The sequence below is a fragment of the Chiloscyllium plagiosum genome, unplaced genomic scaffold (assembly GCF_037043375.1).
Source record: "Chiloscyllium plagiosum isolate Xiang-an unplaced genomic scaffold, Cpla_swu_hap1 HiC_scaffold_1, whole genome shotgun sequence".
NCBI lineage: Eukaryota > Metazoa > Chordata > Chondrichthyes > Orectolobiformes > Hemiscylliidae > Chiloscyllium > Chiloscyllium plagiosum.
The window spans coordinates 4607778-4629108 of NW_028270139.1; the positions used below are offsets into that span (position 1 = coordinate 4607778).

Below are 21331 nucleotides of genomic sequence, written 5' to 3' on the forward strand. Positions count from 1 at the left end.
GGAAGTCCTATTGGATTTGAGAAATTTACTCTAATGTTTCTCTCCCAACAGATGTAACTTGACCTGCTGAATTTCTGTTATTATTTTTAGATTTCTTGCATGCATGATATTTTGTTTTGTGTAACACACCTGCAGGTTGGGAATATTATGGACAAATGCTTGTATTAAAATGGCTTAAATGAAGCAAGAAGTTCTCTCTCTAAATGAAGTTAACTATTTTTATGCAATTCAGTTATATGGGAAACTACTTGCACGTAAATTTTAACGTTCTGGCTCAGCAACAATTGCACAACATCATTTTATGATTTTGTTGCTACTTTAAGTACTGAATATTTGTAAAGCAAAGTTAAGATTTAGTTTTCGATCCATGCGAATGATCTACTTATATGGAAAAAATGTTCAGATTCAAGTTTTGATAGTCATTGAAGGATTTTGACACACTAGAAAAGGCTGTAATGGAACTAGAACTTTTGTAATTATAAAATATATTCTTAAAATAAGTTCTTAGCATAAAACCTGAGTGCTAAAATTATAATCATATTAATTAACTTTGTTTTTAATACTTGTGACTTTTCTCTTGCATTTCCAAAACATTTTCATAAAGGTGCAAGTGTAAAGTTCATCTTTGATTTTAATTTTAAATTTCTTTCAATAGGATGTCAAAGCTGTTGTAACACATTCTGTACAAAGTGCTATACATTCAATTGGTGGCATCCAGGTGCTTTTCCCATTATTTGCACAGCTCGATTACAGACAGCATTCTTCTGATCAAGTTGACAGCACAGTTTGGTAAGTAACTCTAAGATGTATTACATCCTGTTCTGGGGTTGATTGTTCATTACTCCAAGTAAACCGTGATAGGTTAACAGTGGAATTCAAGAAATTTGTAGCTCAAAAGCATATTAATTGACTTGTCAAACTTGTGTTAGCTCTTTGAAAGATGAGTCATGCTTAATCTGTATTTTCACATTTTATTCGTAACCTTGTAAATTTCTCAACCTTCAGGACCTGTTCAACTCCCCACCTTACCTTAATTTTTGAGAACCTCTCATCTTGAAAGTTTCCATAACTTATTAACATTCTAATTTTAAACAAAGAAATGAACCTATACTTGTTAGCCATCAGTCAGTTCTCTTCATGCAGTAGCTATCAGTTTTGAATTTCTTCTCAGATTTCCACACTCAGTCTCCTCAAGCTCACATTCTTCACTGTCACTGATCCTCTGCTGCGAGTTCTTCTATTATCTGCTATCATTTTTCACCATTTCTCCTCAGGGTTCTTCTGTGTTTATTAATTCTTGTATTGTTTCCTCTCAAACTTGTTTTTCTACTCTCTCTGTTACATTGTTTTTTTTTCAAAATCATCCTCTCTGCTACAATTGAGTAAAGAATGCTTAGCTGCTCCAAGAATTTCCTTTTGTTGCATGCAACACTCCTTTCCTACAGTGCACTTGATCCAAATAGTTTGTTGTTGATCTTAAAAAAAGGAAGCATTACAAGAACTTAATGAGCTAATATAGGTTGTAAATGCCAAAATAATTTGCTATCTAAATTTCTCTTGGTTCAGGCATATTTGGAATGTTAATGACTTCATCTTCTTTTTCTGACTTTTTTATTTTAGCTCCACATTGTTGGCTTTTATAATGGAATTACTGAAGAACTCTGTGGCCATGCAAGAGCAAATACTCTCTTCTAAAGGCTTTCTTGTCATTGGGTATAGCCTCGAAAAGGTCAATATTGAAACAACCTATTAATTTTGTGTATGGTTTTAAACAAGGCTCAACAATTAATTTAATCCAATCAAACATGAAACAACTTAACACTGTTTCTCAAAGCATTGAATCTTGGAGTGCATTGTCCTCAACAGGCGAGAAGTATTTTTAGAAAACAAAAAAAGCACTATTCTTAAAACGTGTTTTGCATGTTGTTCCCATTAAAATGCAGGGTAACTTCATTGAAAGGTCAGAGGCAATGTACAATTTGCAGGCTCCAAGTCATCATCTTATTTCTTCGTTGATAGCAGGAAGAATTGAGGAATTGAATAAATCTGCAGCTCTTAAATTTGGCTCTCTAAATCTTTACCATTTTATAATCATGAATATAATGAATTAACTGATGAACTTCTTTGACTTTCCCTTGCCTGTATAAATAAGAAAGAAAACTTGTGTTTTTGTAGACCTTTGTTTTGTCAGTGGATTACTTTTGAATTTTAGTCATTGTACTGTAAGCGAGTAGCAGCAAGTTTGTGTACAGTAGTGTGTCAAAACAGAAGGTGATAACTGACCAGATAATTGGTTGAGATAGAAAATTACCAATTAATTTACTAAAATTCAGTGAATTTAGAAAAGGTTCTATCAGTGAAAAATAGTAAGTAATAACCCCTTTATTCAAGAAGGGAGTGAGGCAGAAAATAGGGAGCTATGGATAAGTTAGCTTGATGCCTGTTGTGGGGAAAGTTTAGAATTTAACATTAGGGAGGTGAAAACAGGACACCTGGAAAGATGCAAGGTAATTGGGAAGACTGCGTGGTTTTGTGAAAGAAAAATAATGTTTAACCTATTTTTTCAAATGCCCTGAAGGAATAATGTGGCTCAAGGCACTGTACTTGGATTTCTAGAAGGCATTTGACAATGGGCCACATAAAAGCTTATTGCATAAAGGAACTTGGTGTAGTGGTTAAAGTACTAACATGGATCAATGATTAGCTGGTTGGTAGAAAGCAGAGAATGCATAAATGTGTCATTTTTCAGATTGATAGGATATGATGAATGGGATCCCACAGAACTCTCAATGTTTTACAATTTTTGACAATGGCTAAGTTTGCTGGTCTTACAAGGATAGGTCAGAATGCATTTTGTGAAGATGACATAACCTGTGTTGATTTGGCACCTTGTTAAGGGAGTGGGTAAAGATGTGGCAGATGAACTATGGTATGGGGAAAGTGTAAAGTTGATGACTTTGGTAGAAAGAATACAAAATGAATATTGTTTAAGTGGAAAATGGCAACAGAATTCCAAGTTGTAGAAAGACCTAGGTATTGTAGTGCATGAGTCACAAAAAGTCATTAAGACCGCTAATGGGAAGTACTCCTCCATTTTGAGAGGAGTTGATCATAAAAGTAAGGACCTTATGATTCAGCTATATAGGGCATTGGTAAGTCGACATCTCAAGTACTTGCACAGTTTTCATCATCATAATTATGGTAGCATGTAAATGCGTTGGAGGAAGTTTAGAGTTGGTCTACTAAAATGGTATCTCGAATAAGTGGGTTGTCCTATGAGGAATGACTGAAGAGGTTGGTCTTGTTTAGACTGGCATTTAGAAGAGTGAGGGTGATTTAACTGAGCTTGTAAGATCTTGAATGGTTAACGAGTTTTGAAAAGATTTGTAGCTCAGTTTGAGGTTCTGGATGTGAGTTTGCTCGCTGAGTTGGAAGGTTCTGTTTCAGATGTTTTGTATCATCAGTGAGCCTCTGGTGAAGTGCTGGTGTTATATCCTACTTTTTATTTGTGTTTAGGTTTCTTTGGGTGTTTGGTGATGTCATTTCCAGTTCTTTTTCCTCAGAGGGTGGTAGATGGGGTCCAAATCAATGTCTTTGTTGATTAGAGTTCCAGTTGGAATGCCATGCTTCGAGGAATTCTCGTGCGTGCCTCTGTCCGGCTTGTCCTAGGATGGATGTGTTGTCCCAGTCAAAATGGTGTTCTTCCTCATCTGTATGTAAAGATACTAGCGAGAGTGGATCATGTCTTTTTGTGGCTAGTTGATGTTCATGTGTGTTGTGGCTGGTTTTCTGCCTGTTGGCCCAATGTAGTGTTTGTTACAGTTCATGCAAGGTATTTTGTAAATGACATTAGTTTTGCTTGTCATCTGTATAGGCTCCTTCAAGTTCATTAGCTGGTGTGTTGGTGGGTTTGTGGTCATCCATGATGCCAAAAGGTCTGAGTAATCTGGCAGTCATTTCCAAGCTGCCTTTGATGCAGGGGAGCATGGCTAGGGTTTCTCGGCTTGTTTTGTCTGCTTGTTTCGGTTTGTTGCTGAGAAATCGGCAGACTGTCTTGGGTACCCTTTCTTCATGAAAATGCTGCATAGATGATTTTCTTCTGCTCTTCATAGTTCCTTTGTGCTGCAGGAATTATTGAAATAATGACCTATTGCAGCTTCGTTTGTGGGTGTTGGGATGATTGGTTCTGTAGTTCAGTGTTTTGTCCGTATGTGTTGTTTTCCTGTAGACACTGGTTTGAAGCTCCCCACTGACAAGTTCACTCTACGCTAATGTGTAGCAATGGCAGTTTGTTATTTTCTTCCTCCTAAGTGAGCTTTATGCCAGCAAGGATATTTTTGATGGCCTTGAAGGTTTTCTCTAATTTGTTTTCTTCAGTGATGACAAAGGTGTCATCTATGTAGTGGACCCAAAGTTTGGTTTGGATGGTTGGGAGAGCTGTTTGTTCGAGTTTCTGTGTTACCGCTTCTACAGGGAATCCTGATATCAGTGATCCGATGGGTGTTCCGTTGATTGGCTTGTAGGTCTTGTTATTGAACGTGAAATGGATAGTGAGGTTATAGGTCGACTAGTTTGGCAATGCTGTCTTTGCTGATGAAGTTGGAAATATCTACTGTTTGTGTCTTTGTTTCTTCTAATAGTGTAGTCAGTGTTTTTTTGGCTAGGTTGATGTTGATGATGATGTGAATAAGGCTGTTACGTCAAAGGAGATCATTATTTCATCCTCTTCTAGTTGGTGTCTTTGGTGTTCAGGAATTATTGGGTGGAGTGAATTGAGTGGTGTGAGTCCTCTACTAGGTGTTTCAGTCTTTTTGTGGAGTTTATTGGCTAGCCTGTACATTGGTGTTCCAGGGAGAGAGACTATGGTCTAAGGGAGGGAGGGGGGCGAAGAGAGAGAGCTCAGTCTCACTACTAGATCTCACAGTAGGGCGAACAGTCAGTGGGCAACTTCAAGCCAGTGTCTACAAGAAAACGTCAGATATGGCCCAAATACTGAACTACAGAAGCAATCATCCCAACACCCACAAACGAAGCTGCATTAGGACATTAATTCAATGAGCCACCACACAGTGTCAGGGACCTGCAGCATTGATGAAGCCACCCATGTCTTTCTGTCACACCCCACCCCTATCAGTTCAATGGGATTGACACTTGCTAAGTCCACTCCCCGTTCGGGAGGCTAGGCAGCAGCAGCGCAGCACGTGCGCCTCCGCCCCCACCTGTGCCCCAATGTTTGCTCCCCCCCCCCAAACCTGTCTATTACAGCCCCACAACTGCATCCTCCAACCCGCCCCTCACTGGAATGGACACCAACAGTAAGTCTGCTGCTGCCTTTTGGGGGGGGGGGGTGCAGGTGGGGAGGAGGAAGGTGAGTCTCAAAATAGCGCACCCAAAGGCGTGCACACGCAACCTTTAACTGCAACATTTGACAAGTTCCCTCTTTGCCCTGTACAGGGCAATGTTGGAGAGGATTATCTGGGGAGGAGGGAGTTTAGGGTACATACCTGTGTAGAACTCCAGGGAAAGTGTGGGGTGAGAGAGAGCGCAGGCGGTCAGTAATTTGGCGATGGTGCCTGGGCTCCCATGACGTCCAGGACTGTTCTCGGTAGCATTTCAGCCAAGTTCATTTTTAACTATTATAAGGAAAAGGCACTATTAGTGTTGAAAAACCTCTTTGATGTAATGTTTCTATTGGGACCTTGAGATCTTCTTTGGATAATCCGAAATTTGGATAATTGAGGTTCCTCTGTAAACACAGTCTGCCAATTTCTCAGCAACAAACCGAAACAAGCAGACAAAACGAGCCGAGAAACCCTAGCCGGACAGAGGCACACATGAGAATTCCTAGAAACGTGGCTTTCCAACTGGAACTCTATCAACAAACGCACTGATTTGGATTCCATTTACCATCCTCTGAGAAAAAGAACGAGAAATGACATCACCCAACGCCCAAAGAAACCTAAACACAGAAAGCAGGACATAACACTAGTGCTTCACCAGAGGCTCACTGAACATGTTACCCAGTATGGTGACGAAACGTTTGAAATCAAACCTTCCAGCTCAGCGAAGAAACTCGCATCCAGATTCTGAATGGTCTTCACAAGCTGGACATGGAAAGGATGTTTTCTCTTATGGAGTGAGTCCATAACTAGGGTACACTTTTAAAATTGGAGATTTTCACTTTCAGAAAAGAAATGAGGTGAAATATTTTCTGAGTTTTGTATATTTGGAACTCTGCTTCAGAATGTGATGGAGACAGGGTTATTAATATTTTTAATGTGCTGATAATTACATTCTTGTTAGACAAGGGAATCAAAAGTTATTACTGGTAGATAGGAATGTGAAAACAGAGCAGAATGGCCTACTGCTGCTGCTTGTCTGTAAGAATCAGGTGAACTCTCTAGGCGTCTTTGAATTGTGCAATGAAATCTTTTATCTCTATCCAAGAGAGCAGATGCTAATTTCAGTTTTCTGTCTGCTCTGAAAGTCTTTGCCTCAATACAGCATACTCTTGGTATTTCATACAGGTGTCAAGTTAATTTTCTGCTAAATTCTCTGCTGTTGGGTTTAAACGCTTAACTTGCAGATTAGTGTATACGTTAGCAATTTTATCTAAACAAAGGACATGTAAGATGCCAAATATGAATTTTTAGTAAATGTTAAAAATGCAGGCTTTACTGGTGAAAATATTATTCCTGTTTTAGTATTTTGAAATGAAATGGTAGCAATGACTATTAGACAATACTGTGCTGAAATTTGTCATATTTACATGGGATCTGAAATTACTGAATACCCATTTTCATCTTTAAATCCCAGTCCCCCCGAATCATCATAAATAATACCTTTTCTTAGCTGCTTTCAGTTGTAAAGAAGGGTCACTGGACTTGAAATGATACTGCTGTCTCTGCATAGTTGCTGCCATCTGGCAACTTCTGTTTTTGTTTGTTTCAAGAATACTGAAACTGTTGGACAATTGCAAGGGCAAAGGCTTCTCCATTGCTACCTTCTGGATTTTTATAGTTCTCTGTAGTTATATGAAGTAGTTTAACTAGTTAACCATAAATTTAACATAATACGTAATCTTTTTAGCACTAGATTAAGTTTACAACACTTGAGGGGAACAAAATTTTAATGCACACAATTGATCACTTATTTGCTTCTCTCTATTTATTTCCCTTCTCCAGCAAATTTGTACCTGCACAAAATTCCAATGTTAGCACTAATATTTCAGTGCTCTGCTCTAAACTCATTCTGTGCTCTCACCCTCATTTTATCCACTATAGACCATGTCAGTGTAAGCTAGCTGGAGCTGTTAGCTTGGTGGAATACTCCACCTAGTGGTCTGGATAAGAATTGAAGTGCATTCAACATCTGGAGCAATCTAGAGGATATACATCTGTGTCAACACCTTAGTCAGCGACCTTGTATGGTCAGCAATTGTGCCTATGTGAATTTTGAATCAATTTGGATAAATTGGAAAGCACAGCCTGTTGTCAACTGCCACACCAGTTCTGTTCAGTTATGATTGATTTATTTTGATCTACTTTCACTTGTGATCAAACATTGCACTATCTGGGCTTGTTACTAAATAACAATTTTGATACTGTTTCATACATCTAAAATTTTAATCCTTTGAATATCTACTGCACAAATTTGTGTCACATTTTTAATGCTTTGGATGACTCTTGAGATTGTTGCTTACAGTTTTGAAAACAATGCATTTAAACCATGATGTTACATTTAGTACAGGCTTACATAGTGTTTTGTGCTCCATCTTTTGAAACATTTATAACACTTCTAAAAGGAGTAATTAATATTTTATTGCGTGCATTTACAGAAATGTACTCAAGAAAACAAATTACTGTAAAAACAGTAATTTTTTTATTCCTTACGTTAAAACCTAGCTTATTGTTTTGGTTAGGAATAAGAAATAAGATGAATTGATGTACTCCATGGGCAAATGCATTCACATGTATCACTATTTAAATTACTTTAATATGCTGAATAACTGCAATCCATGTTTTTCTTGTAGTCTTCCAAAGTTCATATCACCGGAGCTGTTTTGGAACTCTGTTTGGCATTTGCCAAATACCTGAGTAATTTGCAGAATGGTGGTCCTCTACTCAAACAGTTATGTGATCACATTCTTCTGAATCCTGCCATATGGATACATGCTCCAGCCAAGGTGAACATGTACTTTTTCAGTTCTTAAAATGAAAACATATCTGAATTTAAAAATATTTCCAATGTACTGCAAAGATTTAGCGTGAAGTTAGCTGAACACAAGATATTGAGAACAAATAGTGTATTATTTTAATTGATTAAAATAATTCATGTCAATTATGCTTATAATCTGAGAAATAAGGGTTGGAATAAAATTGTTATAGTTTCCTCTTCTACAGGTTTGTAGCAGAAATAATCCCTAGTTTCTGTGTATGATTTGAACTGGATTCATTTTGATGTTTTGACCAAATGAGTCAAATTAAGTTGTGCATAATTTAAATTGGGTATATTACTAAATGAAAACAGCTTTTAAACTCAGCTGCGTTGAGTATATTTTTGATTGGCAAGGGAGTTCAGGGCTATGAGGGAGACATAGAGAGTCAACAGTTTTGGGGTGATATGCTTGTATTTACCTTAAAATATTAGAAATTGGAACAGGTTGAAGTTATTCTTCCTCATATGCCTGGTCAAGAAGCTAGTAGTTGACCTGACTATGTCCTTAACTCTAATTCCCTGTTTATGCCTCTGCCACCATACCATTCACTTGTCCTACTTGGCTTGAACATATATAGTGACTGGCTGTCACTGCTAACTGGACAAGGCAATTCCAAGTATCAGTTTATTGAGAAGAAATTTCTTTATCTGTTCATGTTTGCCTAAATCGTAGAAGATGATACAAAACAGAAGTAGTAGAAAACTAAGAATCTAATGAGTGATAAACTTGATTGATTACTATGACTAAAAGTTCCGAACTGGAGAAATGAAGACAACAAATCTCTTTAACTTGATGACTATTACCATGGTTTTCCAAAAGAGCCAAAAGTGAAAGCATTCTTAATAGTCATCTAAAATTTATTGGATTCTGAAATGTCCTGGTGAATTGCAAGGTTACAATTTTATGATATGAGGCCTCAGCTACCTGTAATCTATGTTATTGTATTCAAGATTGCTGGAAAATCAAAACCAAATAGGGAAGTACATTCAGAACGCAAAGTCTGTGAAGGGTATGGGCAGATTAAGTGAGTGGCCCAGAAGGACATAGTAAGGTCGTTCATTTCAGAAGATGCATGAGGAAAGGAGATTATTTTTTAAACTGAGAGAAGCTATTGAAGCAAAGAACTTGTGTTGTTTCAAAAAATGCATCTGTTGAAGCTTTTCACCTTATACTCAGCAGGATATTGGCAAGACTACCAATGCAAAGGGGCATAACGATTTATACAATATGGAAAGAAAGTGATGATTGATTGACAACCTTACAAAATAGACAATGTCACATTCTCTGGTTCTTTTCTTAGGGTAAACCAATCAGAATCAAACCGTCTGGTTTAAACAAAGCTTAGCAGTTAAGTGACAGCCATTAGCTAACTGGTGCATTCTCCATGGCAGTGCCACTTGAGTAAGAATTCTGTTGCCAATCAAATCAACACTCTTCTCCTATAGTATAATATTACCTTGATTTTCTTGTGAATGTTCTTATAAATATAAGCTGAAGAGCTTAAACAAAATGCCGCCTTGGAGCAATAAACTGAAATTTTGAGTCTAGAAGGATTTGAGTATCCTTGTTAATGAAGCACATGACAGCAGGCATATAGGAGGGCAAGTGGCATGTAAAGCATTGGATTATAAAAGTAAAGGACCCTTACTGCATTTGTATACAGAGCTCTGGTGTAAGACCACACTGAGTACTGTGAACAGTTTAGATTTCAAAAGCTAAAGAGGGTTATATGTAGTGATTGTAACAAGGTCACCCAGGTAAACCTCATGGGATATGAGTTCCCTGATTGGGGCTGATAATCCTGTCCAATCAGGGAGCCCTGACTGATCGGTAAGAACATCAGTGTCAGACATCCTGTTCACTGAGCTGGATCAGTGTCAAGGACTTTCCACGTGTAAATAATGGGTGAATTGGTGACTGGATGCCAACCTCTGGAGTTATTTCAGGTTACATTTGCTTTGCGAGGAGCGCAACCAGGATTGATTCCTATGGAGTGTGATTTGCTTTATGGTGAAGAACTGAGTAGAATAGGTCAGTACTTTGGATTTTGAAGAATGAGTGGTGATATTACAGAAATATAAAATTTTAGAGACGTCAGTATATATTCTTAGAAGCTACTTTCCCAGGTTTAAAACTGTAGAACAACAGATTGAGGTCAGCATTTGCTATTGGGAATGAGATGCAAAGATTTGGTGTGTGTAAATCTTTAGAATTCTGCACCCTGGAAGTTCATAGGAGCTCAGAGGCAAGGTATATTTGAGCTGAGGCAAGTAAATTTGGATTTGAAGGGAATGCAGGGATATTGGAACCTACTGGGAAAGTGAAGATGAGATCAACATTAGCCCTATCGTACAGGGTGTCAGGACAACTTAAGGGAAAATGTAGGTTGCTCCTGCTCATTTTAAGTTCTTATTTTCTTAAGCATTGATCCTTCACCCTCTGAAACAATCTCATTTCTCAGTTATTGAACATAACTCAGCAACAGTAGGCTATTCTGCTCATAATGTCATCTTCACTAAATGCACACAAAGCATTGTTGTCAAGTTACTCCTTTTGGAAGTGCTGAAAGAGCACATAATCTGATTTTCTTTCCTCTATCTAACTTGGGCACAAGTGTATTTGTGATTTCTTTCCTGTCTTCATGGGTGTGAACTACTAAGTCAATGATGTGTTAAGGACTGAATCATTGACTTGAGCCACGAGGGAATGTTATCAAGATGAAAATGGTGGTCGGATTTTGGTCAAATGATTGACTATAAAATTCCAGTTACTACTAAATTCCAGTAAAGCAGATTTTCTTAAGCATACAATTTTCTCTGACTAGCAAAACTGACAGAACATATTCTCAGGTCTTTCTAGCTTTTGAACTGATACATTTCAATTGTCCAAGAGAAACAGCCATGTTAATGGAAATCCTTAATGCAATATCTGTTGCAGTTGATAAACTCCTTCTTCCATTGAAGGAACTGTCTCTTTCTGCTAACTCAACTCAAAGTGAGATTAAGAGCTTGTTATAGGCAAAAGCATGGTGATAACCTGTTTGTTTACCCCTTTTACGATAAAATCTGGAAACTGATCATTGTCATTTCAGGCTTTTAAGCAAAAGCTTTTAACTTGGAATATTGTGAGACTGTTAATGTCCTCTTGATATGTTTTGTTCTCCTATTTTATAATTTTTTCCACTATTAATTTTTATAATTCTTATCTCAACTTGCATATGAAAACTTATTAAAGTTAGAGGATAGTACTCTGATCCTGCCAACATGATTTTTTTTATCAAGAATCATGGCTCTGATTTGTGACCCATTGACAGCTGACCCCAGACTTTGAGTATAGCCATACTGTATTCTGAACTAGTGTGATGTTCTCTGTGTGTCATTGTGGGATCTACAGAACGAGGAAGTATGTGGCCGAGCCTCAATTCAATTTAAATAATATAAAGAGCAGTCTAAAGAAAGATGGGATTATGAAAGAAATAAAAAACAGAAGATAAGTTAAACATTCGTTTTTTTCAAATAAAAATGCAAGCATTACTTCGCTTCTGAGGAAACCAAGACCATTTGGAATTGAATTTTCAGAACCATAGAGGTTCTTGAAGTGGAGGTGCTGGTGTTGGACTGGGGTGGACAAAGTTAAAAATCACACAACACCAGGTTGTAGTCCAGCAGGTTTACTTGCAAGTACTAGCTTTCGGACCGCTGCTCCTTTATCAGGTAACTAGTAGGGTAGGGTAATAAGACACAATTTATGGCAAAAGACCATAGTGTCATGCACCTGATATGATATATTGAACACACCTAGATTACTGTTAAGTCTTAAACAGCAATCTAGGTGTGATCAATATATTAATTGCATGACATGATGATCTTTTTGCTATAAATTCTATGTCTTATGATCCTGCCCCACCAGTTAACTGATGAAAGAGCAATGCTTTTTTTAACTTGGCTCTTGAATGCACTAGTCTGAATGTTTTCTGGCAATTTTAGAGTCACTAGTAAGAAAACCAAGTTCATACCATTCAGTTGATTTTAGCTCAATTAGTCTGCAAGGATTGTAAAGGACACCCTGTGTCAAGGGCATCTCAGACAGCAACTTATGGAATCCATGTTTAAATATTCTGCAATTTTCTGTCTGACCTGCTTTATTGTAATGGACTATTAATTGCATTATGATGAAGTTAGCTAAATATTGATGTTGATGATTTTGAATTGCAGACTTGGATGTTGCAATAATCAAAATATTAGAGGCCAGTGAATAATTGGAATTGAACAGTTGCCAGATTTCACAAAAATAGCCTTCAGGGTTATAGTTTCAAGAAGAGAAATTCATAGTTCCAATATGGGTGTGATATTTTTTAAAGTTTCATAAACCAAACCAAAGTAAAAACAATAAGAAATGTTTATAGTTCAGTTTTTGGGAACTAATTTTTCCCTGAACTGGTGTCTGTCTTTGTCGTTGTGAACTCCTTAAGGCATTTCAATTCTCAAATGTTAATTGAAAGGAATTGCAATATGAAGATTTGTATTTGATTTGTAACTGAATGCAGAGGTTATTACTTGGTTGTTCAGGTCTTGACTGCAGAATCTTAATTGTTTGATATTGGTACAAATCTGTGATTTATTTTCTTCACTTCAAAACAGGTTCAGTTGCAGCTCTACACCTACTTGTCCACCGAGTTTATCAGTACAGCCACCATTTACAATGCAGTACGACGAGTTGGTACTGTGCTGCAGATAATGCACACCCTTAAATACTATTATTGGGTAGTGAATCCTCAGGATCGCAGTGGAGTTGTTCCCAAAGGCCTGGGTAAGCAAACCTTGAAGTGATTAATGAAATAAAACATTAGATTGTGTTGCTTATTTTGTTCTGCAACTCCAGTTGTAGCTCATAAATAATGAAATATGTTGCATCTGAGGCAACCATTTTTGTCTGATTTGGCATCACTGAAGATGCTGATACATGAAGTCACTTCAGAGCAGGTGCAACCAGAAATTTATAGCACCGTAAAAAGAAATAAATCTTTTTTGGGAGTTGTAGCAGATATTTTCTTTTAAAAGGTTTCTAATATATTGAGAAATATTACTTTTGCAAAAGGTATAGTAAGTCTGGACAGAATTGAAATGTGAAGAAAGGAGCATAAGAGGCGATCTTGTGGGTGTGAAAACTATTTGAGTTAGAAGCTGTAATTTGTTGTTATATGCAGTGATATCTGAACTGATGGCCCAAAGACTCAATCCAGACTATTTCTGAACATAACTGTGCATAAGCATTAGCTTCAGTAAGAACTGCATGTAAAGCGTTTCATCGTCAAATGATTGATTTTACACATATATCAGATCTGTAATGGAGAAAAAGTCACGAGATAAGTTTTTAATATAAGACAGCATTGAAGGAATGAAACATCGATGACTGTAAATTGGCCTGAACTGTTAACTGTAGGAAGTATTGACTGTAACATAACATGAACTAGAAAGTCAGTTTCAACAGGACCTAGGCCAACAGGATGACAGACGAGCAGCAGATAGAATTTAAAACAGAAATGTGAGGTAGTACAATTTGGTAGAAAGGATAGAGGCAATTTAGACTAAGCCACATGTTTCTAAAGTGTGCAGAGACCAGGAGGGACCTGAAGGTACATTGACATACATCGTTGAAAGTTATTAAAAAGGTGGTTTGCAAAGCATTTGAAACCTTGGGCTTCATAAATAGAGGTATTGAATACAATAGCAGATATTTTATGGAGAACTTTTTATAAGACTCTGGTTAGGCCACAACAACAGTGTCATGTTTTGTTAGTGAACTCGAGAACAGTTGTGAAAGGGTTCACAGAAGATTTGCAGAAAGGTTTCAGTGATGAGGCAGTTTAGCTTCAAAGTTAGGTTGGGGAGCCTGAGGTTGTTCTTCCAGCGTATACACCAATTTTTGCTAGCTACTATCAGTTCTGAGGAAGTGTCATGGGATTCAAATAGTTAACTCCACAGATGCTGCCAGACCTCCTGTGTTTCTTCAGCAATTTTTGTTTTTGTCAGATTTCCAGCATTTGCAGTTCTTTGTTTTATTGTAATCCAGTGGACTGGTTAAGCTATTAAAGAAAAATGACACAACAAAAAAAAGAGAAGTAAGGGAGAAGTGGCAATCGGAGATGCTGTTTTAATGATGGGTACAATACAATACACTTTGTTCCTTAAAGTCATTGACATAGACTGTAGCTAGTTGAGCTTCCTGTGGTATTTGTCTAATGACATTTAGCCAACCTGAAAAGAAACCTTTTGCTCTGATCCTCTGTTTCCTAGTAGCCAATCCTCTCTTCATGTTAATATATTATCTTCCAACACACAGAATTCTTCTCTTCTGTAGTGAAGTGGCATTTTATTGAATGCCATTGGCTATCCAAATTTATTACATCAATGAGTTCCCCTTTAATGACTTCCTCTAGTTACATTTTGAAAGAAGTTTAATAAAGTTATCCAGTGCGATTTTCCATTGGCAAAAGGAATATTTTGAAGTTGTCTGATTGTGTTAATTTCTGCTGCTACTTGCTTAATAACAGATTCCAACATGTCCCAGTGATAGGCTAAAGTTTCCTGCTTTCTGTCTCTCTGCTTTCTTGAATAGAGGTGTTAGACTTCAGGCAATTCAGTATATTTCACATTTTGCAAATGGCAGTTAATGCATCCATTATCTCTCCAGTCACTTATTTTAAGGCTCTAAACAGCAGGCCATTGGGTCCAGCGGACGTGATAGCTATTGGTCCTGTTAGTTTCCCTATACTTTTCTTGTTTGTTTTAAGTCACTCTGTTTCTTTTATCAATTTTCTATAATTCCTAACTTGCTATTTTTAAATGTTGTTTTCCACGAATCAGATGCAAAATATTTGCATGAAGTCAGATGCAAAATGATTTATTGAAAGTATTGCCATTTCCAATTATTAATTCCCCAGTCTCCTCATCTAAGGGACCAACATTTTCTTTAGTAACTCTCTTCCTTTTTATAGTTTTGTGAAGGTCATTGCTGCCTGTTTTTATATTTCACGTTACTTTGCTTACATAATATAATTTCTCCCTTCTTTAAGTCTTTTTGTCATCCTTTGCTGAGTTCTTAAGTTTTCCTAGTACTGTGTTCTGCGATTGATCTTCATAGCATTGCATGCATTTTCTTTCAATCTGGTATCATCCTTAATTTCCTTTGCCATTTGATGGTTCACCTTTCTTGGATATATATTTGTTCAGAGTTATGAAATAATTCTATAAATGTCCAAAATTTGTTCTCTACCATTTTACATTTTATTTTTTTTCCCAATCCTCTGTAGTTAACTTTGACTTTACACCTTTGTAATTGTTGTTATTTAAGTACAGGATATTAGTTTTAGAGTCAACTTTCTCACTCCTCAAACTGAGTATACAATTCATTTTGTGTTATGGTCACTCTTGCCTAGATTAGTTTGGATTTACCTGACACATAAATGATGGACTTTGTGTACTCTGATAAACATTTTTAACTCTCGAGATGTCTTTGAGAATTGATTTCCAGTGCAGCATCCCAGTGAGGAATGATGCTTATTCTAACTTTTTTTGTGTGATTTTCTGAGGAAGCTTCATCAACATTGGTCATTATTTTTTAAAAAGTGCTTGAATGTAATCTTACGATATTGCTTTTCCCTTCCCAGATGGGCTCAGGCCAAACCAAAAAGAGATCCTCTCCTTACGGGCTCTTTTACTATTGTTTGTGAAACAATTGATAATGAAGGTGAGAATCAGAAATGTAAAAATGTTATGCCATACTTGCCATGAAAAATGGTTCTGTATGTAAATCTTGTCATGTAGTTACTTGTACTTCCTTTGGAAGATGTACTTTTCTTTTGAGTCTTTATTAAATTTCAAGAAATTATGTAAGATTGATTCATACACAGAAAAGTCATTTTAGTTCGTCAAGTCTGCACTGACAAAGCTATACTAAATCTACAAGCCTTTCCAGATTTGACATTTCAAGTGCTTGTCTAGGTGTTTGTTAAAGGTTGAGAGATTTCTCGTCTAAACAACTCTGCCAAGCAGTGTGTTCCAGAATCCTGTCACCCTGTGGGTGAAATGATTTTCCTCCAATCCCCTCTAAACCTTCCACCTTTCACCTTAAAATTATGCCCTCTTGTTACTGACAGTCCAACTAAAGGGAACAGCTGATTACTATCCATCCTGTCCATGTTCCTCATAATCTCCTGTGTGTCAAACTAGGCCCCTCTCAGCCTTCTCTGTTCTCAAGAAAACAATCCAAGCATATTCAGCCTGTCTTTATAGCTAACATGCTACATCCCAGATAACTTTCTGGTAAATCCCCTCTGCACCCCCTCCAATGAAATCATATCCTTCCTATATTGCATGACCAGAACTGCAAACAATATATTCGCTGTGGTCTAACTAAAATGCTGTTCAGCTCCAACATAACCAACTGCTTTTGTAATCAGTATTCATTGCATCTGATATTGTCTTGCAGTATTCTTCACCATGATGACCTTTTTCCATTTAGCGCAGGTGTGGGTGGAAGGTTTTTGTATATAAAGTATGTTATCTTGAAGATTGATATTTCCCTTTCTTTTTTGAGGAAGGAAGTTGTAATTTGATTAATGGACTTGCACTGTCAGGATATTACTCCAGACAAGAAGTTAGATGTTGTAATGCGAAGTGACCTGAGGCAGATGATACTAAAATGGAGAAATGTGTGTAGGGAGTAGTTATCACAACGAAGTAATAATTGAAGCTGATATAGAGCAGAATGACTTAAGTAAGTTAACAAACAGTGAAATTCACAACTGATCTTGGAGGAACTGTTTGGGTGAAATCACAGCACAGAATCAGATATATGAATAGTTTTAAGTGTGGCCTGCAGAAAGTCTGCAGTAGTGAGTAGAGTGGGTTCTTTCTTGATTATATGTTTTTTGAGATATGTCTCTTGATTAACCTTAAACTATTAATTTAACCTGGAGCAGTGTTTTGTAGAGGAATGAGGTGTTGTTTTCTGGGTTTTTGTAGATTGTGAAGGAGCAAAAATGGCCTTTCGTAAAGTGATATGTGCTGCTTGTCAGATGTGGGAGTTGAAAGAGAGTTTATGGGGTTACTGTGGATTATATCTGCAATGAATGCTGTTGGTTGAGAATTCTATTAGATCGAATGGATTGGTTGGAGAGACATTTAGAGGCAGTGGTGAATTTGCAACAGCAATGGTATGTAATGGATGGCAGTTATAGGAAGGGGGAAAAGTCATAGATGGGTTAACTTCAGGAAAGGTAAGGGAGGTAGGCAGTTAATGCAGGAGTCTTCTGTGGCTATCCCCATTTCAAACAAGTATGCTGTTTTGGAAAATGTTTGGGTTGATCGATTCACAGGGGACTGTAGCACAAACAGTCAAGTTTCTGGTATTGAGACTGGCTCTAATGCAATAACGGGTTAGGTCAGGTTCCAAATGATCAATTGTGTTAGGGGGTTCTCTCGTCCGAGATGCAGACAGATGTTTCTGTGGCCAGCAGCGAAAAATCAGAATGATGTGTTGCTTCCCTCATGCCAGGATCAAGGATGTCTCCGAGAAGGTGCAGAATGTTCTCAAGGGGGAGAGGGGCTAGCAGGAGGTCATTGTCCACATTGGAACCAACGACATAGGAAGGGAAAATGTTGAGATTCTGAAGGCAGATTACAGAGACTTAGGCAGGAATTTAAAAAGGATGTCCTCGAGTAGTAATAGTGAGGAAAGGTTTCAATCTGAGACTGGTACAGTTGAGAACAGAAGCGAGTCAAACAGTCAGGGCAGGCAGGGACAAGGTAGGACTAATAAATTAAACTGCACTTATTTCAATGCAAGGAGCTGAACAGGGAAGGCAGATGAACTCCGGCATGGTGAAGAAAATGGGACTGAGATATCATAGCAATTACAGAAAGATATCTCAGGGATGGACAGGACTGGCAGCTTAATGTTCCAGGATACAAATGCTGCAGGAAGGTTAGAAAGTGAGGCAAGGGAGGAGGGGGAGTAGTGTTTTTAATAAGGGATAGCATTGCAGCTGTATTGAGGGAGGATATTCCCGGAAATACATCCAGGGAAGTTATTTGGGTGGAACTGAGACATTGGAAAGGGATGATCACCTTTATTGGGATTGTATTGTCAGACCCCCTAATAGTCAGAGGGAAATTGAGAAACAAACTTGTAAGGAGATCTCAACTATCTGTAAGAAAAATAGGGTGGTTACGGTAGGGGATTATAACTTTCCAAACATAGACTGGGACTGCCATAGTATTAACGGTTTAGATGGAGAGGAATTTGTTAAGTGTGTACAAGAAGATTTTCTGATTTGGTATGTGGGCGTACCTAATAGAGAAGGTGTAAAACTTGACCTACTTTTGGGGAAATAAGGCAGGGCAGGTGACTGAGGTGTCAGTGGGGGAGCACTTTGGGGTCAGCGACCATAATTCTATTAGATTTAAAATAGTGATGGAAAAGGATAGACCAGATCTAAAAGTTGAAGTTCTAAATTGGAGAAAGGCCAATTTCGACAGTATTAGGCAAGACCTTTTAAATAGCTGATTTGGGGCAGATGTTTGCGGATAAAGGGACGGCTGGAAAATGGGAAGCCTTCAGAAATGAGAACAAGAATCCAGAGAAAGTATATTCCTATCAGGGTGAAAGGAAAGGCTGGTAGGTCTAGGGAATACTGGATGACTAAAGAAATTGAGGGTTTGGTTAAGAAAAAGAAGGAAGCATATGTCAGGTATAGACAGGATAGATTGAGTGAATCCTTAGAGTATAAAGGCAGTAGGAGTAATCTTAAGAGGGAAATCAGGAGGGCAAAAAGGGGACATGGGATAGCTTTGGCAAATAGGGTTTAGGAGCATCCACAGGGATTTTACAAATACATTAAGGATACAAGGGTAACTAGGGAGAGAATAGGGCCCCTCAAAGATCAGCAAGGCGGCCTTTGTGTGGAACTGTAGAAAATGAGTATTTTGCATCAGTATTTACTGTGGAAAAGGACATGGAAAAGGACATGGAATGTAGGGAAATAGATGGTGACATCTTGAAAAATGTCCATATTACAGAGGAGGAAGTGCTGGATATCTTGCAACACTTAAAAGTGGATAAATCCCCAGGACCTGATCAGGTGGGCCCTAAAACTTGCTGGGCCTCTTGCTGAGATATTTGTATCATTGATAGTCACAGGTGAGGTGCCGGAAGACTGGAGGTTGGCAAACGTGGTGCCACTGTTTAAGGACAAACCAGGGAACTATAGATCAGTGAGCCTGACGTCTGTGGTGGGCAAGTTGTTGGAGGGAATCCTGAGAGACAGGATGTACATATATTTGGAAAGGCATTGACTGATTAAGGATAGTCAACATGGCTTTATGTGTGGGAAATCATGTCTCACAAACTTGATTGAATTTTATGAAGAAGTAACAAAGAGGATTGATGAGGGCAGAATGGTAGATGTGATCTATATGGACTTCAGTAAGGTATTTGACAAGGTTCCCCATGGGAGACTGACTAGCAAGATTTCACGCAATACAGGGAGAACTAGCCGATTGGATACAGAACTGGCTCAAAGGTAGAAGACAGAGGGTGGTGGTGGAGGGTTGTTTTTCAGACTGGAGGCCTGTGACCATTGGAGTGCCACGAGAATTGGTGCTGGGTCCTCTATTTTTTGTCATTTATATAAATGATTTGGATGTAAGCATAAGAGGTACAGTTAATATGTTTGCAGATGACTCCAAAGTTAGAGTATTGAGTACAGGAGTTGGGAGGTCATGTTATGGTTATACAGGACCTTCGTTAGGCCAGTGTTGGAATATTGCATGCAATTCTGGTCTCCTTCCTATCGGAAAGATATTGTGAAATTTGAAAGGGTTCAGAAAAGATTTACAAGGATGTTGCCAAGGTTGGAGGATTTGAGCTAGAGGGAGAAGCTGAACAGGCTGGGGCTGTTTTCCCTAGATCGTCAGAGGCTGAGGGGTGACATTATCGAGCTTTATAAAATCATGAGGGGCATGGATAGGATAAATAGACAAGGTCTTCTCCCTGGGGTGGGGGAGTCCAGAACTAGAGGGCATAGGTTTAGGGTGAGAGGGGAAAGATATAAAAGAGACCTAAGGGGCAACTTTCTCACACACAAGGTGGTGCGTGTGTGGAATGAGCTGCCAGAGGAAGTGGTGGAGGCTAGTAGAATTGCAACATTTAAACGGCATCTGGGTATATGATTAGGAAGGGTTTGGAGGGATATTGGCCGGGTTCATTTAGGTGGGGCTAGATTTGGTTGGGATATCTGGTCGGCATGGATGAGTTGGACTGAAGGTTCTGTTTCCGTGCTGTACATCTCTATATGACTCTAATAAATTGGGGGTAAAAAGCTAACTGAGGGAATGAAACAAAAGTAAGATACTATGGAAATTGGAAGTCTGGAATAAAAATAGAAAATGCTTGGTTATTGTGTGAATTTCTTTTTATTTGGGGAGTTGAATTGAATAGAGTTAACCTATCATCAGAAAAGTTTGAAACAAGTGAATATGAAGGGTTGGAAAAAGTACAAATGGGAAGTGACAGAAAGATTGGAGCAAGGCCAAAGAGGTTGGAGTGGAACAAGCAAAGAAAATAAAAGTCTGACAAGACAGATGTAAATAACAATGGTAAAAAATTGCTATCCAAAAGCAGAATCAGAGAAGAAATAAGTGAAGAAGACACTCACTAGAGCACATAAAAGTGCCACACTGTGTTATTACAATCACAAAATGATTTCTTGAGACTTTTCTCTGGCTGGTTCTGTCTGTCTGTAATTGTAAAGATTTGAAAAGTCTTTTTAAGAGCTTCCAGATCAGGAAGAATGTTTCAGGTCAATCCACATCCTTAAACCTGTTCTGAAACCTCTGCTCATATTTTGACAGCTGTGACAGTAATGGAGGCAATGTATAACATTAAAAATAAAATAAAAATGAAGGCAAATTCATTTTATCTCCTACTGTTCATGGATTCTTTTAAAAAAAAATGCAGGATCCAGATCCATATTTTGTTCAGAAAACTAATCGATTCTTCCTTGGGCAATACTGTCAAGTGTCAAGTTTTGTTCAGACCCAACTCTTAATC

General features: G+C 38.0%; 1 protein-coding gene across 1 annotated transcript in view; it reads left to right on the plus strand.

Moving 5' to 3' along the window:
• The window catches only part of lrba (LPS-responsive vesicle trafficking, beach and anchor containing), an 897133-nt gene that overhangs the window by 81284 nt on the left and 794518 nt on the right, over positions 1 to 21331 (plus strand). Inside the window, exons 10-14 of the mRNA XM_043699616.2 lie at positions 656 to 789; positions 1621 to 1729; positions 8033 to 8185; positions 12859 to 13027; positions 15888 to 15967. Coding sequence (XP_043555551.2) covers positions 656 to 789; positions 1621 to 1729; positions 8033 to 8185; positions 12859 to 13027; positions 15888 to 15967 — 645 coding nt within the window. The remainder of the gene's footprint in view (positions 1 to 655; positions 790 to 1620; positions 1730 to 8032; positions 8186 to 12858; positions 13028 to 15887; positions 15968 to 21331) is intronic.